Source organism: Spermophilus citellus, assembly GCF_964194105.1.
Source record: "Spermophilus citellus genome assembly, chromosome: 5".
In the NCBI taxonomy this organism is placed as follows: domain Eukaryota; kingdom Metazoa; phylum Chordata; class Mammalia; order Rodentia; family Sciuridae; genus Spermophilus; species Spermophilus citellus.
The window spans coordinates 139,730,681-139,753,909 of record NC_138186.1 but is presented as its reverse complement, the minus strand read 5'-3'; the positions used below and the strand labels follow the sequence as shown (position 1 = coordinate 139,753,909).

General features: G+C 37.5%; 1 protein-coding gene across 1 annotated transcript; it reads right to left on the bottom strand.

Moving 5' to 3' along the window:
• Nucleotides 1-3,669: 3,669 nt before the first annotated feature.
• On the bottom strand, nt 3,670-21,438 carry LOC308649493 (thyroid receptor-interacting protein 11-like; the record flags this gene model as incomplete). The annotated part of the gene is made up of 6 exons (XM_081295026.1): nt 3,670-3,886; nt 4,022-6,134; nt 18,294-18,457; nt 18,593-18,695; nt 20,076-20,352; nt 20,803-21,438. 6 exons carry the CDS (start codon nt 21,436-21,438, stop codon nt 3,670-3,672), a joined length of 3,510 nt encoding a protein of 1,169 aa, XP_081151152.1.
• Between the last annotated feature and the right edge of the window lie 1,791 nt (nt 21,439-23,229).

The following is a 23,229-nucleotide window of genomic DNA, read 5'->3' as shown; positions in this document are numbered from 1 at the left end:
AAGACTGGTGATGATTACCTGCTACACTGGAGCAAAATTTTATAAACAAAAAGTACTACAGCAAACAAAACAAAATTCTTAAAAAGAGCTATAGCAAAAAAAAAAAAAAAAAAAAAAAAAAACCTAGTATCTATATACATACATATATATATATATATATATATATATATATATATATATATATAATCTCAGCTTTTTTTCTTTCTCTCTTTGTCTACAAATACAGAGTTCTTTTGCAAAAGGCCATGCTGTAAAACATCAAAAAGGGTTATGGCTTCTTTAAAGTGCTAAATATTTAGAAGATCCTAGAGTACAAGTCTGGCACTGTTGTCCGGGGACACTGGCAGTGGTGTGAAGGTGGGCATGAAATCTGCGATGGGTTTAAAAAGAGGATGCCCAGGTTATTTTATTTATTTATTTGTGTGTGTGTGTGTGTGTGTGTGTGTGTGTGTGTGTGTGTGTGTTCAGATTTGTGAGTTCTTTCTATGCCCTAGAGATTAGTGCTCTATCTGATGTGTGATGGGGCAAAAATTTTCTCCCAAGATGTAGGATCTCTATTCACCTCCCAGATTGTTTGTTTTGTGGAGAAGAAACTTTTTTAGTTTGAATCTATCTCATTTATTGATACTTGATTTTACTTCTTGTGCTATAGGAGTCTTATTAAGGAATTTTGGGACTAATCCCATATGATTGGAATTAGGGCCTACTTTTTCTTCTGTTACATGCAAGCTCTCTGGTTTTATTCCTAGGTCCTTGATTCATTTGAGTGGAGTTTTGTGCATGGTGAGAGATAGGGGTTTAATTGCACCTCACTCCAGTTAGAATGTCAGCGATTTTTGAAAATGGCAGCTATGATGAAGACAACAACGATAAGTGTTGGTGAGGATTTCAGGAAAAATGTACACGCCTACACTGTCGGTGGGACTGTAGATTGGTGGAGCCAATATGGAGAGCGGTTTGGAGATTCCTTGGAAATTTGGGAATAGAACCACCATTTGACCTAGCTATCCCTCTTTTTGGTCTATACCCAAAGGACTTAAAAACTGCATACTACAGGGACACAGCCACATCAATGTTTATAGCAGCAAAATTCACATTAGCTAAATTGTGGAAACAACTTAGTAGATGAATGCATAAAAAATGTGGCATTTATACACAATTAATATTACTCAGATACTTACCCTCTCGCTCAGTCCAGGAGACGCTAGTGCCCTTCACTACCTCTGTCAGAGCCTGGTTCCGACAGCTGGTGCCTCGGAGAGGACAGGCTGATCCTGCCTGCCTCCCATGTACCCTTTGTCACAGGGAGCGACATTAATGTGAGACCAAATAAAATCCAGTCATAGACATTAATAGAATATCTCAAAAAAGTATTTAATAAAAAGGCTAGCAAATACAGGGTCTTTAATGAAACTTTAATAAAATTTATGAGACAAGGAAACTGAAAGCACAATATTTTCTTAGGAACTTTTCTGTTTGGTGTTATTCTTTACAATATAGAAGCTTTTCCTAAGAATGCAGGGAGTATGAAATTTCTAAGGCTATCTTGCTGTTTTCTCCATTAAACCCCTTGTCTTAAAAAAAATCTTGAATCTATATTAATCTTTGTAATTTTCTGAGTACCCGTATAACATATTTTTCTCAAGAATGCGGTGAGGTCGCTGTTTCCAAGAGCTCTTCAATTCTGAAATATAAGAAGTGTGTTTCCAGGCATCGAAACCCAAAGGCTCACCTAGACACAATGGAGTGAGCCGAATATATAAAAGTCTCTCATGACAAATCTGAACTCTGCTTTTCCCAACCATGTGAAGTCTACTGGAATAAGATTCCAAGTAATTTGGCAGGTCGAAGCAAAATATATACTTTGGTATTCTTCTCAGGGGTAACAACTGATGGCATCTTAATTTTGGTAAAATAATGTAAATGTTAAGGTGAAATTTAGAAATAAGAAAGGAAAAGCTGATGTGTGTGTAGGTACTAGGTGTTTTTCTTCCTTTTTTTATTTTTGTAAAGTAAAACAAAAGATAAACCAAAAGGTTCTAGCTTAAGTTAGGTAAGATCAAAGAGGAGAAAAAAGAAGATACTATAGCTAATACTTCACTGCCACCTGTAATTTCCAAAACAACTAAGAGCATTTTTATTAAAATTAACTTTATTGACGTTTATATTAAATTATATAGTCAATATTAAATAACTCAATCTATATTATGTTAAATTTACTTTGTTAAATTGTATTAATTTAAATAAAATTTAATGAGTTTTTAAATATAAATCATACTATAATTTAATATAAGTTAATAAACAGTATCAATTAATAAAAGAAATTTAAATCAAACCATAGTATTAATAAAAGAAATTTAAATAATACTACTAATAAAATTAATTTAAATTAGGTTAATTTATATTAAATGATGATGTAATTTATATTTAAAAATATATTAAATTTTGTTTAAATTAATTTTAACAAAAATGTTCTGAATGGTTTTAGAAACTACAGGTGTCAGAGAAGTATGTGCTATGCAATCTGCTTTTTCTCTTCTCTGATTTCACCTACTTAAGCTGGAAACTTCTGATTCATCTTTTACCTTAATTTATCAAAAGGTTATAACTACTCCTATTTTAAAGCTTTTCATCTTCCAAAAACTGTTGTTAGCTTATTTCTCTCCCCAACTTGTTTTGATCAAATGTTTTATAAAATGTGTTTATGAGAATTATTGTAGAGCCCCCAATAGTATATAGATAAGCAGTCCAGATATTTAATGATACATTCTTACTAATTAACTTTTCCATTGGCAATGGATCCTGTGATCCCACTTCGGGGTTGACTCATAAAAATACTCTTCCTTCTGGACATGTTTATCATCTGGAAAACTGAATTAATGTGAAGTGACTTTCGTATAGAAATGGAAATAAGCAAAATGGATAGGGGTCCTAGAATTTGGATTCAAAGCATCTTAGAATTTATCCACTAAGCTTCATGTTTAGGTCCTCCCCATTGGAATTTTCTCGTGGTAGTTGTACAATGTTATCTTGGATGAACTAAATATTCTCAACTTTTTGCAACATTATGTTTGGTTTTCATGTACTCTAAATCTGAGACATCCTTCTTATGGGTTGGATGTTTCTTGTTTCCTGTAATTACATGTATCGTTTTTATCTTAATGCCATTAAATTTAAGAAATATTATTATTGTTTTAAAAAAAAGAGGTTGGAACTAGTGGTTCAAGAAGGCTGCTCTGTACAGTTGCTCCCAAAAGTACATCAGAATTGATAACGGGTGATGATTATCTGCTACATTGGAACAAAATTCTAGAAACAAAAAGTGCTACAAAAAACAAAACAAATTTTTTAAAAACTACTATAGCAAAAAATCACAACAACAACTAAAAAAAATAAAATAAAATACCTAGTAGCTATACACTTACATATACCAGCTTTTTTGCTTTCTCTTTTTGTCTACAAACACATGAGTACTTTTTCAAAAGGCCATGCTGTAAAACGTAAAAAAGGGTTATGGCTTCTTTCAAATGCTAAATATTTAGAAGATCCTGGAGTACAACTCTGGCACTATTGTCCGGGGACACTGGCAGTGGTGTAAAGGTGGGCATGAAATCTGCAATGGGTTTAACAAGAGGATGCCCAGGTCCACCAAGTCCAACTCCAGCTAGGTTACCAAGAGGCACAGCTGCAGAACGTGGAACCAAAACAACTCATCCACTTACTGACACCACCATGATCTTTATTCAGCAACTGCTCCATTTCGTCCTTCGGAATGTCCAGGATGCTCCCCATCAACTGCAATACTTCACGACGTTTGTCCTTTGGTGTCTGGAAATGACCGATAAAAAGGTTTCGCATGAGGACTTTGTCCACTTTTCCTTCTGCGCTGTTGACCAAAGTCGACAATTTCTGTTGTGCATGGTCCAACATTTCTTTTCGGAGCTCGTTTTGTTTTTTCAGTTCTTCCATCTGTTCTTCCTTGAGATCTAAGTCTTCTCTCAGTCTGGAAGCAGAATCCAACAGAGCATTTGCTTCATCCAAACGTTCCTGCAATGATGATACTTCTCCTTCTAGCTTTTCGGCCTTGTTCTTCCATTCAGCTATTGACTGTTTTTCTTTGTCTTCTGCAGCCAAAATTTCCTGGGTGTAAGACTCTTCTGATTCCAAGAGATGGCTGCGTAGCCTTTCTAGCTCCCGGTTTAGGCGTAATTCTTGGTCCCGTAAGTGTTGAACCTCTTTTTCTCTTAGGATTTTTACTTTGGTCTCTTGAAAAATATCAGAATTCAATGTTTGAGCATCTCCTTTCTCTCCAGGCAACTGGGCTTTTAGTTCTTCAATAGTTTTCTGCAAGTTCTTAATTTCCTCCTCTTTTTCTGAAATTAACTGGCTATGCGCAGCATTCATCTGCTCATATTTGTACTTAAATTCATCCATTTCCTCCTTCTGCTCCTGTAAAGACTGAAGTAGTTGCATTTTACGCTGGTTTTGGTTTTCAATGATATTCAGGTGGTCTTGAATTTCATCTTCCAGATGATTTTTGACTATATTCAGTTGAGATACCTCCAATTCTAGTTCTGTGACAGCATCAAGAGCTGTAGGCTCAGCCACTGGTACAGCTTGATTGTGCTGTTCCCTAAGTATTTCCAATTCTACTCGCAGATAGTTGTTTTCTGCTCTCATGTAGGTAAGACTTTTGTCCTTTCTTTCGATGGATTGCCTTAAAGTTTCATTTTCTCCTAAGGCCTGAGAACACTTATCTAAATCCTTTTGTAGTTGTGAACTTTTTTCTTCGAGTTTTTCAATAAAAACTTCTTTCTCATTTATGACTTGTATCAATCGCTCCTCTTCTTCTACATAAGATGCCAAAATTTCATCAGTTTCTTTTTCATCAGCAGTCATTTGCTCAATATTCTTTTTGAGTCCTGCTATTTCAAAGTCCTTCTCTTGGATGAGTTGAACTGCACATTCGTGTTTCAGCTTTAAGACACAGGTATTCAAATTATGTGCATTGGAGAGTTCCTGAATAGTCTGCCTGTGATTATTTGCTTCTTCCAACAGTCTTTTTTCTGCCTGGTGCAGTTTGGCTTCAATCTCTTCTTTGTCTCTTTTGAGAGTCTCCGTGATAGTGTCTTTTTCTTGAGAGATTTGATTGTAAGCAGCAATAGATTCTTCCAACTTACGCCTTACATCGTCACGTGCTAAAATCAACATTTCATTTTCCGTTTTGAGTTCAACGGCAACTTTCTTTAAATTTTCATTGAGCTGTTCCTCTTCAGAAAGATTTTGCCTTAAGTTGCTAACTTCAGCTTCTCGTTCTTTAAGCATGTCATCCTTACAATGACTGTTAGAGTCTTCATTCAGAGAAGTTCGATACTTGCTCTTAAATCCAGACAGCTCATCTTCAAGTTGTCTAATGTGATCCTTAAGCCCCAGGTTTTCCTGCTGGATGTTTAAACTATTTTTTTGTGACTGATTTAGCTGATCTGCTAAATCTTCTACTTTACCTTCAAGCTTCTGCTTAGTTAAGTGCAAATCACTGAGGCTCTGTGCGTTCTCAGTTAACTTCTCCTTCTGCACATGCAACTCTTGGGATATGTTCATTTGATCATCCTCAAGTTGATGAACTCTCTTTTTTTCATCATCTAGATCTTGTTCCAACTTCTTGATGACAAGGTCTCCTTCATTCCGTTGTTTGGATAGCTCCTCTTGTATCAAAATCATGTGCTTTGTAGCTTCCTGATTCTGATGATCCAGTTCTTCTAACTCGGCTATCAGCATTTTCTTTTCATTGATAGTCTGATTCAGTTCTTCCTCCTTTGCCTTCAAGTGAAGTTTTAAGTCTAGTAATTGTACATTCAAATTCATGTCTGTTGAAGCTCTGTTTTTCATGACTTGGTAGTCACAGCTCCATTTTGACAGTGACATCTGAAGTTCCTCTTTTTCTTGACTCAATGATGCCTTCTCTTTTTCTAAAGCTTCAACATGCATTTTAAGTTTCAGATGGTCTTCAGCCAGACGGTTATCCTGGTTTAAACCATTTAGTCTCACGATTTCCTTCTCCGCATCAGCCAGGGCTTGTTGAAGCCTGAACACTTCTTCCACTGCTGAGCTCTGAGGAAGGATTCTTCCCTTTTCTGCCACAGTAGAACTCTGCTCCCAAACTGAAATTTCATGCTGATGATCATATATGTCTGGACTTTGGTTTGGTTGAAGAGTCTTGACAGTATTTTGTACTTTGCAGATTTCACTTGAGTCAGAATGGTGTGTTCCCTGAGCCTCAGCAATCTGCCTCGAGTGGCCAACTTCAGATTCATGTTTTGCAGCTTCAGTTGATAATCTGTTTGTTTCTTGTTGTGATAAGATTATGTCACTAGAGTCCATGTCGTCATCACGAAAGGCTGAAAAATGACTACTGATCAGGGAACCGAACGGAGCCGGTGCAGTTGTTGTTGGCACACCACAAGCTCCCGAGTGTACTGATTGAGCGGCTGCCTGTAGTTGGAACATTTGATCTTGCAGTACAATCTGTCCTGCTTTAAGATGGCTGATCTCTACCTCTTTCTGTTGCAGTTGGTTTTGGTAACTTACAGACTGATGGTTTATTTGTCGCTCTGATGCTTCATGCTTTTCTTCCAGGTCAGTACAATACTCTTTCAGTCTTTCATTCTCACATCTTAGTGTGGAATCAGTAGTTTCCATTTCCTTTCTCCAACAATGATGTAAAGCTGCCTCTGGGTCTCCTAAGTCACCCGGAAGCATTTCCCCGGCGAAGCTGGAGCTATGGCCGGTGAGGAAAGCCAAGCTGCTCCCCACCTGACCCAAGAAGTGGCCCAAGCCTGAGCCCAGGCCTCCAAACCAGGACCACATCGTGGCCACTTCAGTGATCCATGGGACCAGCTCTGAAAAGCGCGTCCATCACCGTCCACTTCTCTGCCCCGAACGTCCTCTGGCGTTGCCGGGGTCAATTATGACCCAAGCGCTCAGAATTCCTCAGAGCGCGGGGTTCCTGGGGCTGCACCAACACTAATCATCCCTTCCTGCCTGTAAACTCAGAAGCCTGTCCTGCGCTTTGACCAGGGACTGGCATCCAGTAGCACACACTCACCCCCTGCAGGGCCTCTGCTTCTTCCCTGCACTTGCCTGTCAGCTATTGGCTCACAGGATTGGGCAGGGTTGGCTGGGAGGAGCTAGAGATCCAGGAAAGTGTTCTAGTTTGAGTCCCAAGGCAGTGTGCTGTGGAGCCAGGAAGAATCAATGTTGTAGATGAAATCCAAAGGTAGTTCACTGGACAGTTCCCTCTTGTCTGGGAGAGGTGGGCTTTTTGTCCCATTCAGTTGCATTCGGTTGACGAGGTGAGGTCTCTCTCCATTACAGAATGGAATCTATTTAACTAAAAGTCCCCGATTCAAAAGTAAATCTCACCCCATAACACCAGCACAGACGCACCCAGAATAAAAGTTGGCCAAGTGTCTGGGCATCGTAGCCAGGACGAGTTAACATGTAAAATTAACCATCACAAAGTCTTAATCATTCTCAGAACTCAAATTATAATATGGATTAAATGTCACTAAAGAACCATCTTTACCCTTTCCAAAAATAAATTTTTGCTGTTAATCTATAAATTTTCGAGTTCATTTTAATATTATTTGGTCCTTGTTAATTCTGATTGAGTTTATTTAAGTGCTCAAAAATTCCACTTAAATTTCACTTAAGAAAATTTGTTTTAGAGCCAACAGGTTGATGTTCACTTAACCTATTGTTGTTTATCAATGCCAAATATAATCCAGGTTTAAACAGTACAGAGTGAAATAAAAAGTTGAGAAATTTTCTACGATGGAGTAACAATCCTAAATTTAATTCCCATACCTCTAAGGATCAGAAGGAGTTAAGATAAGGCCCTGGTTTCCAAGGTGTTTAAATTCCAACAAGTTAATGAGGAGGCAGTTTTGTAGAGTTGGGGACAAAGCAAAGAGATGAAGCACATGGGCTGTAACAGACATACCAGTTGGGACCAAAGCAATTTTGGAGCTAAACTGACAGAATGCATTTAGAAAACCTCTCTCCCAAGCATGAGTTGAACAGTAAATGAGAACATAGTGTGTAGTTCTCACCTGATGGCTGGTGCAGAGAAAGTGGCCAACAAATAGAGCCTGCTGCCACTTTGTTCATATTTGCTTTTTGTTTTGTTTAGGATCATTTTCCTCATTACCCTTTAGAAGGGGTTTGGGTTTGCTCCCATTACTCTCTTCCCAGAGCCCATATTCAGGAGACTCTTTTCCTTGAGCTGTTCTTTCTATATGTCTGTTCAGGGAACAAAACCTCAAGGTGGCAGAAATAAGATTTAAAAAAAGGCAGAATTTTTGGAAAATTAATGGTTAAATAGATTCTAAGGATTATAATAATCACCTCATAATGTCTCTTGCCTTCAAGATAGAGCAAGTAGACATAATTACTCAGATTGGTATCAGAAACTAGTGACTGCATTTGTGTCCTGTGCTAGAAAAGGAAATCTTCTTGGTCCTTCTTATTCATCTCCAAATCTGAGAGAGAAATCAGGCCTGTGTTAGTCAATCTCTCCTCATAAAAGACTAATATAAAAATTTAAGCCCCTTTTAGCATCTGCTGAAGTGCGAATCCACGCTGTACCCCAGCTGTGTCTACTGTTGAAGAAGGCATCAACAATACCAAGTGTCCTTTTCTCCCTTTAGACCATTCCTCCTGTGTGTGTGTGTGTGTGTGTGTGTGTGTGTGTGTGTGTGTGTTAGAAGACTTTTTCATCACTTTGACAACATACCTGAGAAAATTAAATGAGTAAATATTTATTTTGGTTCAATTTCAGGCTCCATTGCTGTGGCCTGAAGTGAGGCAGATTACCATGGCAGAGAGCCTGGCTTCAAAACAGAGCTGCTCAACTCATGGAGATCAGGGGATCAACTCATGGAGATCATGGAGATCAGGTGAGGGGAAGAAAGGACTGAGGAATATGATGTACCCTTCCAGGGAATCAACTCCAATGGCCTACCCTCCAACTAGGCCCTACCGCCCACAGTTTTTACCAACTCCCAATAGTCCTGTCCAATCGTGAACCCATCAGTGGATTGATCCACAGATGAGGTTAGAGCCCAGGATTCAATTCACCTTTCTGTAGAGTCCGTTCTGAATGCTGTTACATTGGGGTCTAAGCTTTCAACACATGACCTTTGGGCAACATTCCAGATCCAAATTATAGCAGGGTGCCTCCTTCTCTTTAGGTGTTCTGTGTTTGTTTATTGTTTTAAATCACAAATAATGATCCTTTTTCAGTGTAAGACCTATCACATTTGGCTTGAATCTGGTTCCAGTGGTTGTTGCTCCTACTGCTGAAAGGCATTTCTGATCACTCAGATTCAGTCTTCTAGCGTGGTTCACTCTGACCACAGCTGTTTGTCATTTTATATTTCAATCTGAGAGAGATACCTACCTACTGTATTCAAAACTGACCATCCAAATAAAAGCATTTCTCTTCTTGTAAATATGTTTGGAATATTCCTGGAAACTATGGGGGATATGGAGGGAAAACCCTGGCTCATTCGCGAACACATGTGACAAAAAGCATCCAATAATCATAAGTATATCCTTATACATGTATTCAGTGCCCCCAAAGTACAAGGTATTGTGGTAGATATTGTGAACAACATGAAGCTGTGTTATATACATTTCCTGCTATGAAGTGCAATTGAATACAGTCAATCAATGGAGAAGATGTTACATAGAGTGATCCTTGAATTATAATGCAAGGTCAGCCATTGATGACTGTGGTGGTGAGGATCTCATATGGGGGAAAAGACTAAGTAAGAAAGAATAAGCCAGAAGTAGAGAGCCCTTAATAATGGGGCTTTGTTAAAACACAGTTGAAGATTAAAATAATGAAAGCTTTTTGAGTCTATAAACATAGGGTGATAAATTCTATGCAAGATATTAAGTTTGTACTTTTTTTTAATACCTCATAATTCATTCAAACATTTTCTTATAGATTTCAGTAGAATTTTTAAATCTCTTTAATATGGGCCTTGTCTCTTCTTGTTTCTTTTTTTAAATTTTTATTGGTTGCTCAAAACATTACAATGATCTTGACATATCATATTTCATACATTTGATTCAAGTGGGGTATGAATTCTTATTTTTACCACGTGTACAGTTTGCGGGATCACATTGGTTATACATCCGAGTTTATACACACTGCCATACTAGTGTCTGTTATATTCTGCTGCCTTTCCTATTCCCTCCCTATCCCCCCTTCTGTCCCCTCCCCTCCCCTCCCACAATCTCTCTCTACCCCGTCTACTGTAATTCATTTCTCTCCTTTTTTCCCCTTTCCCCTCACATCCTCTTATATGTAATTTTGTATAACAGTGAGGGTATCCTTCCATTTCCATGAAATTCCCCTTCTCTCTCCCATTCCCTCCCACCTCTTGTCCCTTCTAAATGGTAATCTTCTTTTCATGCTCTTCCAGCCTGCTCTGTTTTGAGTCCCCCCTCCTTATATGAAAGAAGACATTCAGCATTTCTTTTCTAGGGATTGGCTAACTTCACTTAGCATAATCTGCTCTCATGCCATCCATGTCCCTGCAAATGCCATGATTTTGTTATTTTTTAGTGCTGAGTAATATTCCATTGTGTACAAATGCCACATTTTTTTATCCATTCATCTATTGACTGGCATCTAGGTTGGTTCCACGTTCTAGCTATTGTGAATTGTGCTGCTATGAACATTGATGTAGCTGTATCCCTATAGTGTGCTCTTTTTAGGTCTCTGGGAATAGTCCGAGAAGGGGAATAGCTGGGTCGGATGGTGGTTCCATTCCCAGCTTTCCAAGGAATCTCCATAATGCTTTCCAAATTGGCTGCACCAATTTGCAGTCCCACCGGCAATGTACAAGTGTACCTTTTCCCCCACATCCTTGCCAGCACTTGTTGTTGTTTGACTTCCTAGTGGCTGCCATTCTTACTGGACTGATATGGTATCTTAGAGTGGTTTTAATTTGCATTTCTCTGATTGCTAGAGATGGTGAGCATTTTTTCCGTGTATTTTTTGATTAATTATATATCCTTCTCTGAGAAGTGTCTGTTCAGGTCCTTGGCCCATTTGTTGATCGGGTTATTTGTTTTCTTAATGTTTAATTTTTGAGTTCTTTGTATACTCTGGATATTAGGGCTCGGCACATTTGTATTTTTAAGAATTGGCATAATCAATGAAATGTTCCGCACACATTTGTAGGAAGATTAACATAACACTCCAGTGACAATACAATAGTAGAAGGATTGATTTGGACTGAGAAGTTGTTCAGTGAATGATATATTACCCATAAATTTGAATTCTCATTATCACAAAGAAGCAAGGTGAAAATAAGAATTTAAGAGAGTGTTGGGGATATGGCTCAAGTAGCAGCTCGTTCACCTAGCATGCGTGAGGCATGGGGTTTGATCCTCAGCACTACATAAAAAAATAAATAAAATAAAGATGCTGTGTCCACTAAAGGCTAAATAATAAATATTTTTTAAAACGAATTTAAGATAGTCCATAAATGCTATATACAAACTGTGAAAGTAGATGCTTTCGCATCTAGTGACTTTTATAAGTAGGACAAAGAATTAAATGTAGTTCTGCTGTGTATAAAATGATCACAATAAATCACCAATGTCCTTTTTTTGAAATGGGAAAATGTTTTTTTATTGGTTATTCAAAACATTACAAAGCTCTTGACATATCATCTTTCATACATTTGATTCAAGTGGGTTATAAACTCCCATTTTTACCCCAAATACAGATTGCAGAATCACATCGGTTACACATCCACGTTTCTACATAATGCCATATTAGTGACTGTTGTATTCTGGTACCTTTCCTATCGCCTACTATCTCCTCTCCCTCCCCTCCCATCTTCTCTCTCTACCCCGTCTGCTGTAATTCAATTCTCTCTCTTGTTTTTTTTCCCCCCCTTTTCCCTCACATCCTCTTATATTTAATTTTGTGTAACAATGAGGGTCTCCTTCCATTTCCATGCGATTTCCCTTCTCTCTCCCTTTCCCTCCCACCACTTGTCTCTCTTTCATGTTAATCTTTTCCTCATGCTCTTCCTCCCTGCTCTGTTCTTAGTTGCTCTCCTTATATCAAAGAAGACATTTAGCATTTGTTTTTTAGGGATTGGCTAGATTCACTTAGCATAATCTGCTCTAATGCCATCCATTTCCCTGCAAATTCCATGATTTTGTCATTTCTTAGTGCTGCGTAATACTCCATTGTGTGTAAATGCCACATTTTTTTTTTTTTTATCCATCGTCTACTAAAGGGCATCTAGGTGGGTTCCACAGTCTAGCTATTGTGAATTGTGCTGCTGTGCACACTGATGTGGCAGTATCCCTATAGTACGCTCTTTTAAGGTCTTCAGGGAATATTCCGAGAAGGGCTATAGCTGGGTCAAATGGTGGTTCCATTCCCAGCTTTCCCAGGAATCTCCATATTGCTTTCCAAATTGACCGCACCAATTTGCAGTCCCACCAGCAATGTACAAGTGTACCCTTTTCCCCACATCCTCGCCAGTTCTTATTGTTGTTTGACTTCATAATGGATGCCAATCTTACTGGAGTGAGGTGATATCTTAGGGTGGTTTTGATTTGCATTTCTCTGACTGCTAGAGATGGTGAGCATTTATTCATGTACTTGTTGATTGATTGTATGTCCTCCTCTGAGAAGTGTCTGTTCAGGTCCTTGGCCCATTTGTTGATTGGGTTATTTGTTATCTTATGGTTTAATTTTTTGAGTTCTTTGTATACTCTGGATATTAGGGCTCTATCTGAAGTGTGAGGAGTAAAAATTTGTTCCCAGGATGTAGGCTCCCTATTTACCTCTCTTATTGTTTCTCTTGCTGAGAAAAAACTTTTTAGTTTAAGTCAGTCCCAATTGTTGATTCTTGTTATTAACTCTTGTTCTATGGATGTCCTATTAAGGAATTTGGAGCCCGGCACCACAATATGTGGATCGGAGCCAACTTTTTCTTCTATGAGATGCAGAGTCTCTGATTTGATATCAAGCTCTTTGATCCATTTTGTGTTAACTTTTGTGCATGGCGAGAGAAAGGGATTCAGTTTCATTTTGTTGTATATGGATTTCCAGTTTTCCCAGCACCGTTTGTTGAAGACGCTATCCTTCCTCCATTGCATGCTTTTAGCCCCTTTATCAAATATAAGAAAGTTGTAATTTTGTGGATTGGTCTCTGTGTCCTCTATTCTGTACCATTGGTTCACCCGCCTGTTTTGGTACCAGTACCATGCTGTTTTGGTTACTCTTGCTCTGTAGTACAGTTTGAAATCTGGTATCGCTATACCGCCAGATTCACACTTCCTGCTTAGAATTGCTTTTGCTAATGTTTCTCAGACACCTGTAGTTTCTAAAACCACTAAGAGGATTTTTATTAAAATTAATTTTATTAATTTTTTTATTATATTATATAGTTAATATTAAATGATTTAATCTATATTAAATGTTATTTAAATTGACTTTGTTAAATTGTGTTAATGTAAATGAGATTTAATGAGCTTTTAAATATAAATCAATCTAAAATTTAGTCAAAATTTAAAAAATCAATTAAGAAAAGAAATTTAAATCAAACAATAGTATTAATAAAATAAATTTAAACAATATTAATTAATAAAATAAATTTAAATCAGATCAATTTATATTAAATGATAATATAATTTATATTTAAAAATTTATTAAATTTTATTTGAATTAATTTTAATAAAAATATTCTGAATGGTTTTAGAAACTACAGGTGTTAGAGAAGTATGTGCTATGCAATCTGCTTTTTCTCTTCTCTGATTTCACCTACTTAAGCTAGAAACTTTTGATTATCTTTTACCTTAATTTATGAAAAGGTTGAAACTACTCCTTTTTTAAAGCCTTTCATCTTTCAAAAACCGATGTTAGCTTCTTTCTCTCCCCCAATTTTTTTGATCAAATGTTTTAAAAAATGTGTTGATAGGCATTATTGTAGAGCCCCCAAAGTATGTAGATAAACAGTCCAGATATTTAATGAAATATTCTTACTAAGTAACTTTTCCATTGGCAATGGATCATGTGATTCCACGTTGGGGTTGACTCATAAAAATACTCTTACTTCTGGACATATTTAACATCTGGAAAACTGAATTAATGTGAGGTGACTTTTCTATAGAAATGGAAATAAGTAAAATGGATAGGGGTCATAGTATTTGGATTAAAAGTATCTTAGAATTTATCCACTAAGCTTCATGATAAGGCCCTCTGCACTGGAATTTTCTTTCAGTACTTGTACCAGGTTATTTGGGATAAACTAAATATTCTCAACATTTTGCAACATCATATTTGGTTTTCTTCTTCTCTAAATCTGAGATCTCCCTCAGGTGGTTTGGATTTTTCATGTTTCCTGTTATTTAAATGTATCATTTTTATCTTAATGCCATTAAATTTAACAAATATAATCATTTAAAAAAAAAAGAGTTTGGAGCTAATGGTTCACTAATGCTGCTCTGTACAGTTGCTTACAAAAGTACATCAGAATTGAAGACTGGTGATGATTACCTGCTACACTGGAGCAAAATTTTATAAACAAAAAGTGCTACAGCAAACAAAACAAAATTCTTAAAAAGAGCTATAGCAAAAAAAAAAAAAAAAAAAAAAAAACCTACAACAAGATGCAAAAAAAAAAAACCTAGTATCTATATACATATATATATATATCTCAGCTTTTTTTCTTTCTCTCTTTGTCTACAAATACAGAGTTCTTTTGCAAAAGGCCATGCTGTAAAACATCAAAAAGGGTTATGGCTTCTTTAAAGTGCTAAATATTTAGAAGATCCTAGAGTACAAGTCTGGCACTGTTGTCCGGGGACACTGGCAGTGGTGTGAAGGTGGGCATGAAATCTGCGATGGGTTTAAAAAGAGGATGCCCAGGTTATTTTATTTATTTATTTGTGTGTGTGTGTGTGTGTGTGTGTGTGTGTGTGTGTGTGTGTGTTCAGATTTGTGAGTTCTTTCTATGCCCTAGAGATTAGTGCTCTATCTGATGTGTGATGGGGCAAAAATTTTCTCCCAAGATGTAGGATCTCTATTCACCTCCCAGATTGTTTGTTTTGTGGAGAAGAAACTTTTTTAGTTTGAATCTATCTCATTTATTGATACTTGATTTTACTTCTTGTGCTATAGGAGTCTTATTAAGGAATTTTGGGACTAATCCCATATGATTGGAATTAGGGCCTACTTTTTCTTCTGTTACATGCAAGCTCTCTGGTTTTATTCCTAGGTCCTTGATTCATTTGAGTGGAGTTTTGTGCATGGTGAGAGATAGGGGTTTAATTGCACCTCACTCCAGTTAGAATGTCAGCGATTTTTGAAAATGGCAGCTATGATGAAGACAACAACGATAAGTGTTGGTGAGGATTTCAGGAAAAATGTACACGCCTACACTGTCGGTGGGACTGTAGATTGGTGGAGCCAATATGGAGAGCGGTTTGGAGATTCCTTGGAAATTTGGGAATAGAACCACCATTTGACCTAGCTATCCCTCTTTTTGGTCTATACCCAAAGGACTTAAAAACTGCATACTACAGGGACACAGCCACATCAATGTTTATAGCAGCAAAATTCACATTAGCTAAATTGTGGAAACAACTTAGTAGATGAATGCATAAAAAATGTGGCATTTATACACAATTAATATTACTCAGATACTTACCCTCTCGCTCAGTCCAGGAGACGCTAGTGCCCTTCACTACCTCTGTCAGAGCCTGGTTCCGACAGCTGGTGCCTCGGAGAGGACAGGCTGATCCTGCCTGCCTCCCATGTACCCTTTGTCACAGGGAGCGACATTAATGTGAGACCAAATAAAATCCAGTCATAGACATTAATAGAATATCTCAAAAAAGTATTTAATAAAAAGGCTAGCAAATACAGGGTCTTTAATGAAACTTTAATAAAATTTATGAGACAAGGAAACTGAAAGCACAATATTTTCTTAGGAACTTTTCTGTTTGGTGTTATTCTTTACAATATAGAAGCTTTTCCTAAGAATGCAGGGAGTATGAAATTTCTAAGGCTATCTTGCTGTTTTCTCCATTAAACCCCTTGTCTTAAAAAAAATCTTGAATCTATATTAATCTTTGTAATTTTCTGAGTACCCGTATAACATATTTTTCTCAAGAATGCGGTGAGGTCGCTGTTTCCAAGAGCTCTTCAATTCTGAAATATAAGAAGTGTGTTTCCAGGCATCGAAACCCAAAGGCTCACCTAGACACAATGGAGTGAGCCGAATATATAAAAGTCTCTCATGACAAATCTGAACTCTGCTTTTCCCAACCATGTGAAGTCTACTGGAATAAGATTCCAAGTAATTTGGCAGGTCGAAGCAAAATATATACTTTGGTATTCTTCTCAGGAGTAACAACTGATGGCATCTTAATTTTGGTAAAATAATGTAAATGTTAAGGTGAAATTTAGAAATAAGAAAGGAAAAGCTGATGTGTGTGTAGGTACTAGGTGTTTTTCTTCCTTTTTTTATTTTTGTAAAGTAAAACAAAAGATAAACCAAAAGGTTCTAGCTTAAGTTAGGTAAGATCAAAGAGGAGAAAAAAGAAGATACTATAGCTAATACTTCACTGCCACCTGTAATTTCCAAAACAACTAAGAGCATTTTTATTAAAATTAACTTTATTGACGTTTATATTAAATTATATAGTCAATATTAAATAACTCAATCTATATTATGTTAAATTTACTTTGTTAAATTGTATTAATTTAAATAAAATTTAATGAGTTTTTAAATATAAATCATACTATAATTTAATATAAGTTAATAAACAGTATCAATTAATAAAAGAAATTTAAATCAAACCATAGTATTAATAAAAGAAATTTAAATAATACTACTAATAAAATTAATTTAAATTAGGTTAATTTATATTAAATGATGATGTAATTTATATTTAAAAATATATTAAATTTTGTTTAAATTAATTTTAACAAAAATGTTCTGAATGGTTTTAGAAACTACAGGTGTCAGAGAAGTATGTGCTATGCAATCTGCTTTTTCTCTTCTCTGATTTCACCTACTTAAGCTGGAAACTTCTGATTCATCTTTTACCTTAATTTATCAAAAGGTTATAACTACTCCTATTTTAAAGCTTTTCATCTTCCAAAAACTGTTGTTAGCTTATTTCTCTCCCCAACTTGTTTTGATCAAATGTTTTATAAAATGTGTTTATGAGAATTATTGTAGAGCCCCCAATAGTATATAGATAAGCAGTCCAGATATTTAATGATACATTCTTACTAATTAACTTTTCCATTGGCAATGGATCCTGTGATCCCACTTCGGGGTTGACTCATAAAAATACTCTTCCTTCTGGACATGTTTATCATCTGGAAAACTGAATTAATGTGAAGTGACTTTCGTATAGAAATGGAAATAAGCAAAATGGATAGGGGTCCTAGAATTTGGATTCAAAGCATCTTAGAATTTATCCACTAAGCTTCATGTTTAGGTCCTCCCCATTGGAATTTTCTCGTGGTAGTTGTACAATGTTATCTTGGATGAACTAAATATTCTCAACTTTTTGCAACATTATGTTTGGTTTTCATGTACTCTAAATCTGAGACATCCTTCTTATGGGTTGGATGTTTCTTGTTTCCTGTAATTACATGTATCGTTTTTATCTTAATGCCATTAAATTTAAGAAATATTATTATTGTTTTAAAAAAAAGAGGTTGGAACTAGTGGTTCAAGAAGGCTGCTCTGTACAGTTGCTCCCAAAAGTACATCAGAATTGATAACGGGTGATGATTATCTGCTACATTGGAACAAAATTCTAGAAACAAAAAGTGCTACAAAAAACAAAACAAATTTTTTAAAAAGTACTATAGCAAAAAATCACAACAACAACTAAAAAAAATAAAATAAAATACCTAGTAGCTATACACTTACATATACCAGCTTTTTTGCTTTCTCTTTTTGTCTACAAACACATGAGTACTTTTTCAAAAGGCCATGCTGTAAAACGTAAAAAAGGGTTATGGCTTCTTTCAAATGCTAAATATTTAGAAGATCCTGGAGTACAACTCTGGCACTATTGTCCGGGGACACTGGCAGTGGTGTAAAGGTGGGCATGAAATCTGCAATGGGTTTAACAAGAGGATGCCCAGGTCCACCAAGTCCAACTCCAGCTAGGTTACCAAGAGGCACAGCTGCAGAACGTGGAACCAAAACAACTCATCCACTTACTGACACCACCATGATCTTTATTCAGCAACTGCTCCATTTCGTCCTTCGGAATGTCCAGGATGCTCCCCATCAACTGCAATACTTCACGACGTTTGTCCTTTGGTGTCTGGAAATGACCGATAAAAAGGTTTCGCATGAGGACTTTGTCCACTTTTCCTTCTGCGCTGTTGACCAAAGTCGACAATTTCTGTTGTGCATGGTCCAACATTTCTTTTCGGAGCTCGTTTTGTTTTTTCAGTTCTTCCATCTGTTCTTCCTTGAGATCTAAGTCTTCTCTCAGTCTGGAAGCAGAATCCAACAGAGCATTTGCTTCATCCAAACGTTCCTGCAATGATGATACTTCTCCTTCTAGCTTTTCGGCCTTGTTCTTCCATTCAGCTATTGACTGTTTTTCTTTGTCTTCTGCAGCCAAAATTTCCTGGGTGTAAGACTCTTCTGATTCCAAGAGATGGCTGCGTAGCCTTTCTAGCTCCCGGTTTAGGCGTAATTCTTGGTCCCGTAAGTGTTGAACCTCTTTTTCTCTTAGGATTTTTACTTTGGTCTCTTGAAAAATATCAGAATTCAATGTTTGAGCATCTCCTTTCTCTCCAGGCAACTGGGCTTTTAGTTCTTCAATAGTTTTCTGCAAGTTCTTAATTTCCTCCTCTTTTTCTGAAATTAACTGGCTATGCGCAGCATTCATCTGCTCATATTTGTACTTAAATTCATCCATTTCCTCCTTCTGCTCCTGTAAAGACTGAAGTAGTTGCATTTTACGCTGGTTTTGGTTTTCAATGATATTCAGGTGGTCTTGAATTTCATCTTCCAGATGATTTTTGACTATATTCAGTTGAGATACCTCCAATTCTAGTTCTGTGACAGCATCAAGAGCTGTAGGCTCAGCCACTGGTACAGCTTGATTGTGCTGTTCCCTAAGTATTTCCAATTCTACTCGCAGATAGTTGTTTTCTGCTCTCATGTAGGTAAGACTTTTGTCCTTTCTTTCGATGGATTGCCTTAAAGTTTCATTTTCTCCTAAGGCCTGAGAACACTTATCTAAATCCTTTTGTAGTTGTGAACTTTTTTCTTCGAGTTTTTCAATAAAAACTTCTTTCTCATTTATGACTTGTATCAATCGCTCCTCTTCTTCTACATAAGATGCCAAAATTTCATCAGTTTCTTTTTCATCAGCAGTCATTTGCTCAATATTCTTTTTGAGTCCTGCTATTTCAAAGTCCTTCTCTTGGATGAGTTGAACTGCACATTCGTGTTTCAGCTTTAAGACACAGGTATTCAAATTATGTGCATTGGAGAGTTCCTGAATAGTCTGCCTGTGATTATTTGCTTCTTCCAACAGTCTTTTTTCTGCCTGGTGCAGTTTGGCTTCAATCTCTTCTTTGTCTCTTTTGAGAGTCTCCGTGATAGTGTCTTTTTCTTGAGAGATTTGATTGTAAGCAGCAATAGATTCTTCCAACTTACGCCTTACATCGTCACGTGCTAAAATCAACATTTCATTTTCCGTTTTGAGTTCAACGGCAACTTTCTTTAAATTTTCATTGAGCTGTTCCTCTTCAGAAAGATTTTGCCTTAAGTTGCTAACTTCAGCTTCTCGTTCTTTAAGCATGTCATCCTTACAATGACTGTTAGAGTCTTCATTCAGAGAAGTTCGATACTTGCTCTTAAATCCAGACAGCTCATCTTCAAGTTGTCTAATGTGATCCTTAAGCCCCAGGTTTTCCTGCTGGATGTTTAAACTATTTTTTTGTGACTGATTTAGCTGATCTGCTAAATCTTCTACTTTACCTTCAAGCTTCTGCTTAGTTAAGTGCAAATCACTGAGGCTCTGTGCGTTCTCAGTTAACTTCTCCTTCTGCACATGCAACTCTTGGGATATGTTCATTTGATCATCCTCAAGTTGATGAACTCTCTTTTTTTCATCATCTAGATCTTGTTCCAACTTCTTGATGACAAGGTCTCCTTCATTCCGTTGTTTGGATAGCTCCTCTTGTATCAAAATCATGTGCTTTGTAGCTTCCTGATTCTGATGATCCAGTTCTTCTAACTCGGCTATCAGCATTTTCTTTTCATTGATAGTCTGATTCAGTTCTTCCTCCTTTGCCTTCAAGTGAAGTTTTAAGTCTAGTAATTGTACATTCAAATTCATGTCTGTTGAAGCTCTGTTTTTCATGACTTGGTAGTCACAGCTCCATTTTGACAGTGACATCTGAAGTTCCTCTTTTTCTTGACTCAATGATGCCTTCTCTTTTTCTAAAGCTTCAACATGCATTTTAAGTTTCAGATGGTCTTCAGCCAGACGGTTATCCTGGTTTAAACCATTTAGTCTCACGATTTCCTTCTCCGCATCAGCCAGGGCTTGTTGAAGCCTGAACACTTCTTCCACTGCTGAGCTCTGAGGAAGGATTCTTCCCTTTTCTGCCACAGTAGAACTCTGCTCCCAAACTGAAATTTCATGCTGATGATCATATATGTCTGGACTTTGGTTTGGTTGAAGAGTCTTGACAGTATTTTGTACTTTGCAGATTTCACTTGAGTCAGAATGGTGTGTTCCCTGAGCCTCAGCAATCTGCCTCGAGTGGCCAACTTCAGATTCATGTTTTGCAGCTTCAGTTGATAATCTGTTTGTTTCTTGTTGTGATAAGATTATGTCACTAGAGTCCATGTCGTCATCACGAAAGGCTGAAAAATGACTACTGATCAGGGAACCGAACGGAGCCGGTGCAGTTGTTGTTGGCACACCACAAGCTCCCGAGTGTACTGATTGAGCGGCTGCCTGTAGTTGGAACATTTGATCTTGCAGTACAATCTGTCCTGCTTTAAGATGGCTGATCTCTACCTCTTTCTGTTGCAGTTGGTTTTGGTAACTTACAGACTGATGGTTTATTTGTCGCTCTGATGCTTCATGCTTTTCTTCCAGGTCAGTACAATACTCTTTCAGTCTTTCATTCTCACATCTTAGTGTGGAATCAGTAGTTTCCATTTCCTTTCTCCAACAATGATGTAAAGCTGCCTCTGGGTCTCCTAAGTCACCCGGAAGCATTTCCCCGGCGAAGCTGGAGCTATGGCCGGTGAGGAAAGCCAAGCTGCTCCCCACCTGACCCAAGAAGTGGCCCAAGCCTGAGCCCAGGCCTCCAAACCAGGACCACATCGTGGCCACTTCAGTGATCCATGGGACCAGCTCTGAAAAGCGCGTCCATCACCGTCCACTTCTCTGCCCCGAACGTCCTCTGGCGTTGCCGGGGTCAATTATGACCCAAGCGCTCAGAATTCCTCAGAGCGCGGGGTTCCTGGGGCTGCACCAACACTAATCATCCCTTCCTGCCTGTAAACTCAGAAGCCTGTCCTGCGCTTTGACCAGGGACTGGCATCCAGTAGCACACACTCACCCCCTGCAGGGCCTCTGCTTCTTCCCTGCACTTGCCTGTCAGCTATTGGCTCACAGGATTGGGCAGGGTTGGCTGGGAGGAGCTAGAGATCCAGGAAAGTGTTCTAGTTTGAGTCCCAAGGCAGTGTGCTGTGGAGCCAGGAAGAATCAATGTTGTAGATGAAATCCAAAGGTAGTTCACTGGACAGTTCCCTCTTGTCTGGGAGAGGTGGGCTTTTTGTCCCATTCAGTTGCATTCGGTTGACGAGGTGAGGTCTCTCTCCATTACAGAATGGAATCTATTTAACTAAAAGTCCCCGATTCAAAAGTAAATCTCACCCCATAACACCAGCACAGACGCACCCAGAATAAAAGTTGGCCAAGTGTCTGGGCATCGTAGCCAGGACGAGTTAACATGTAAAATTAACCATCACAAAGTCTTAATCATTCTCAGAACTCAAATTATAATATGGATTAAATGTCACTAAAGAACCATCTTTACCCTTTCCAAAAATAAATTTTTGCTGTTAATCTATAAATTTTCGAGTTCATTTTAATATTATTTGGTCCTTGTTAATTCTGATTGAGTTTATTTAAGTGCTCAAAAATTCCACTTAAATTTCACTTAAGAAAATTTGTTTTAGAGCCAACAGGTTGATGTTCACTTAACCTATTGTTGTTTATCAATGCCAAATATAATCCAGGTTTAAACAGTACAGAGTGAAATAAAAAGTTGAGAAATTTTCTACGATGGAGTAACAATCCTAAATTTAATTCCCATACCTCTAAGGATCAGAAGGAGTTAAGATAAGGCCCTGGTTTCCAAGGTGTTTAAATTCCAACAAGTTAATGAGGAGGCAGTTTTGTAGAGTTGGGGACAAAGCAAAGAGATGAAGCACATGGGCTGTAACAGACATACCAGTTGGGACCAAAGCAATTTTGGAGCTAAACTGACAGAATGCATTTAGAAAACCTCTCTCCCAAGCATGAGTTGAACAGTAAATGAGAACATAGTGTGTAGTTCTCACCTGATGGCTGGTGCAGAGAAAGTGGCCAACAAATAGAGCCTGCTGCCACTTTGTTCATATTTGCTTTTTGTTTTGTTTAGGATCATTTTCCTCATTACCCTTTAGAAGGGGTTTGGGTTTGCTCCCATTACTCTCTTCTCAGAGCCCATATTCAGGAGACTCTTTTCCTTGAGCTGTTCTTTCTATATGTCTGTTCAGGGAACAAAACCTCAAGGTGGCAGAAATAAGATTTAAAAAAAGGCAGAATTTTTGGAAAATTAATGGTTAAATAGATTCTAAGGATTATAATAATCACCTCATAATGTCTCTTGCCTTCAAGATAGAGCAAGTAGACATAATTACTCAGATTGGTATCAGAAACTAGTGACTGCATTTGTGTCCTGTGCTAGAAAAGGAAATCTTCTTGGTCCTTCTTATTCATCTCCAAATCTGAGAGAGAAATCAGGCCTGTGTTAGTCAATCTCTCCTCATAAAAGACTAATATAAAAATTTAAGCCCCTTTTAGCATCTGCTGAAGTGCGAATCCACGCTGTACCCCAGCTGTGTC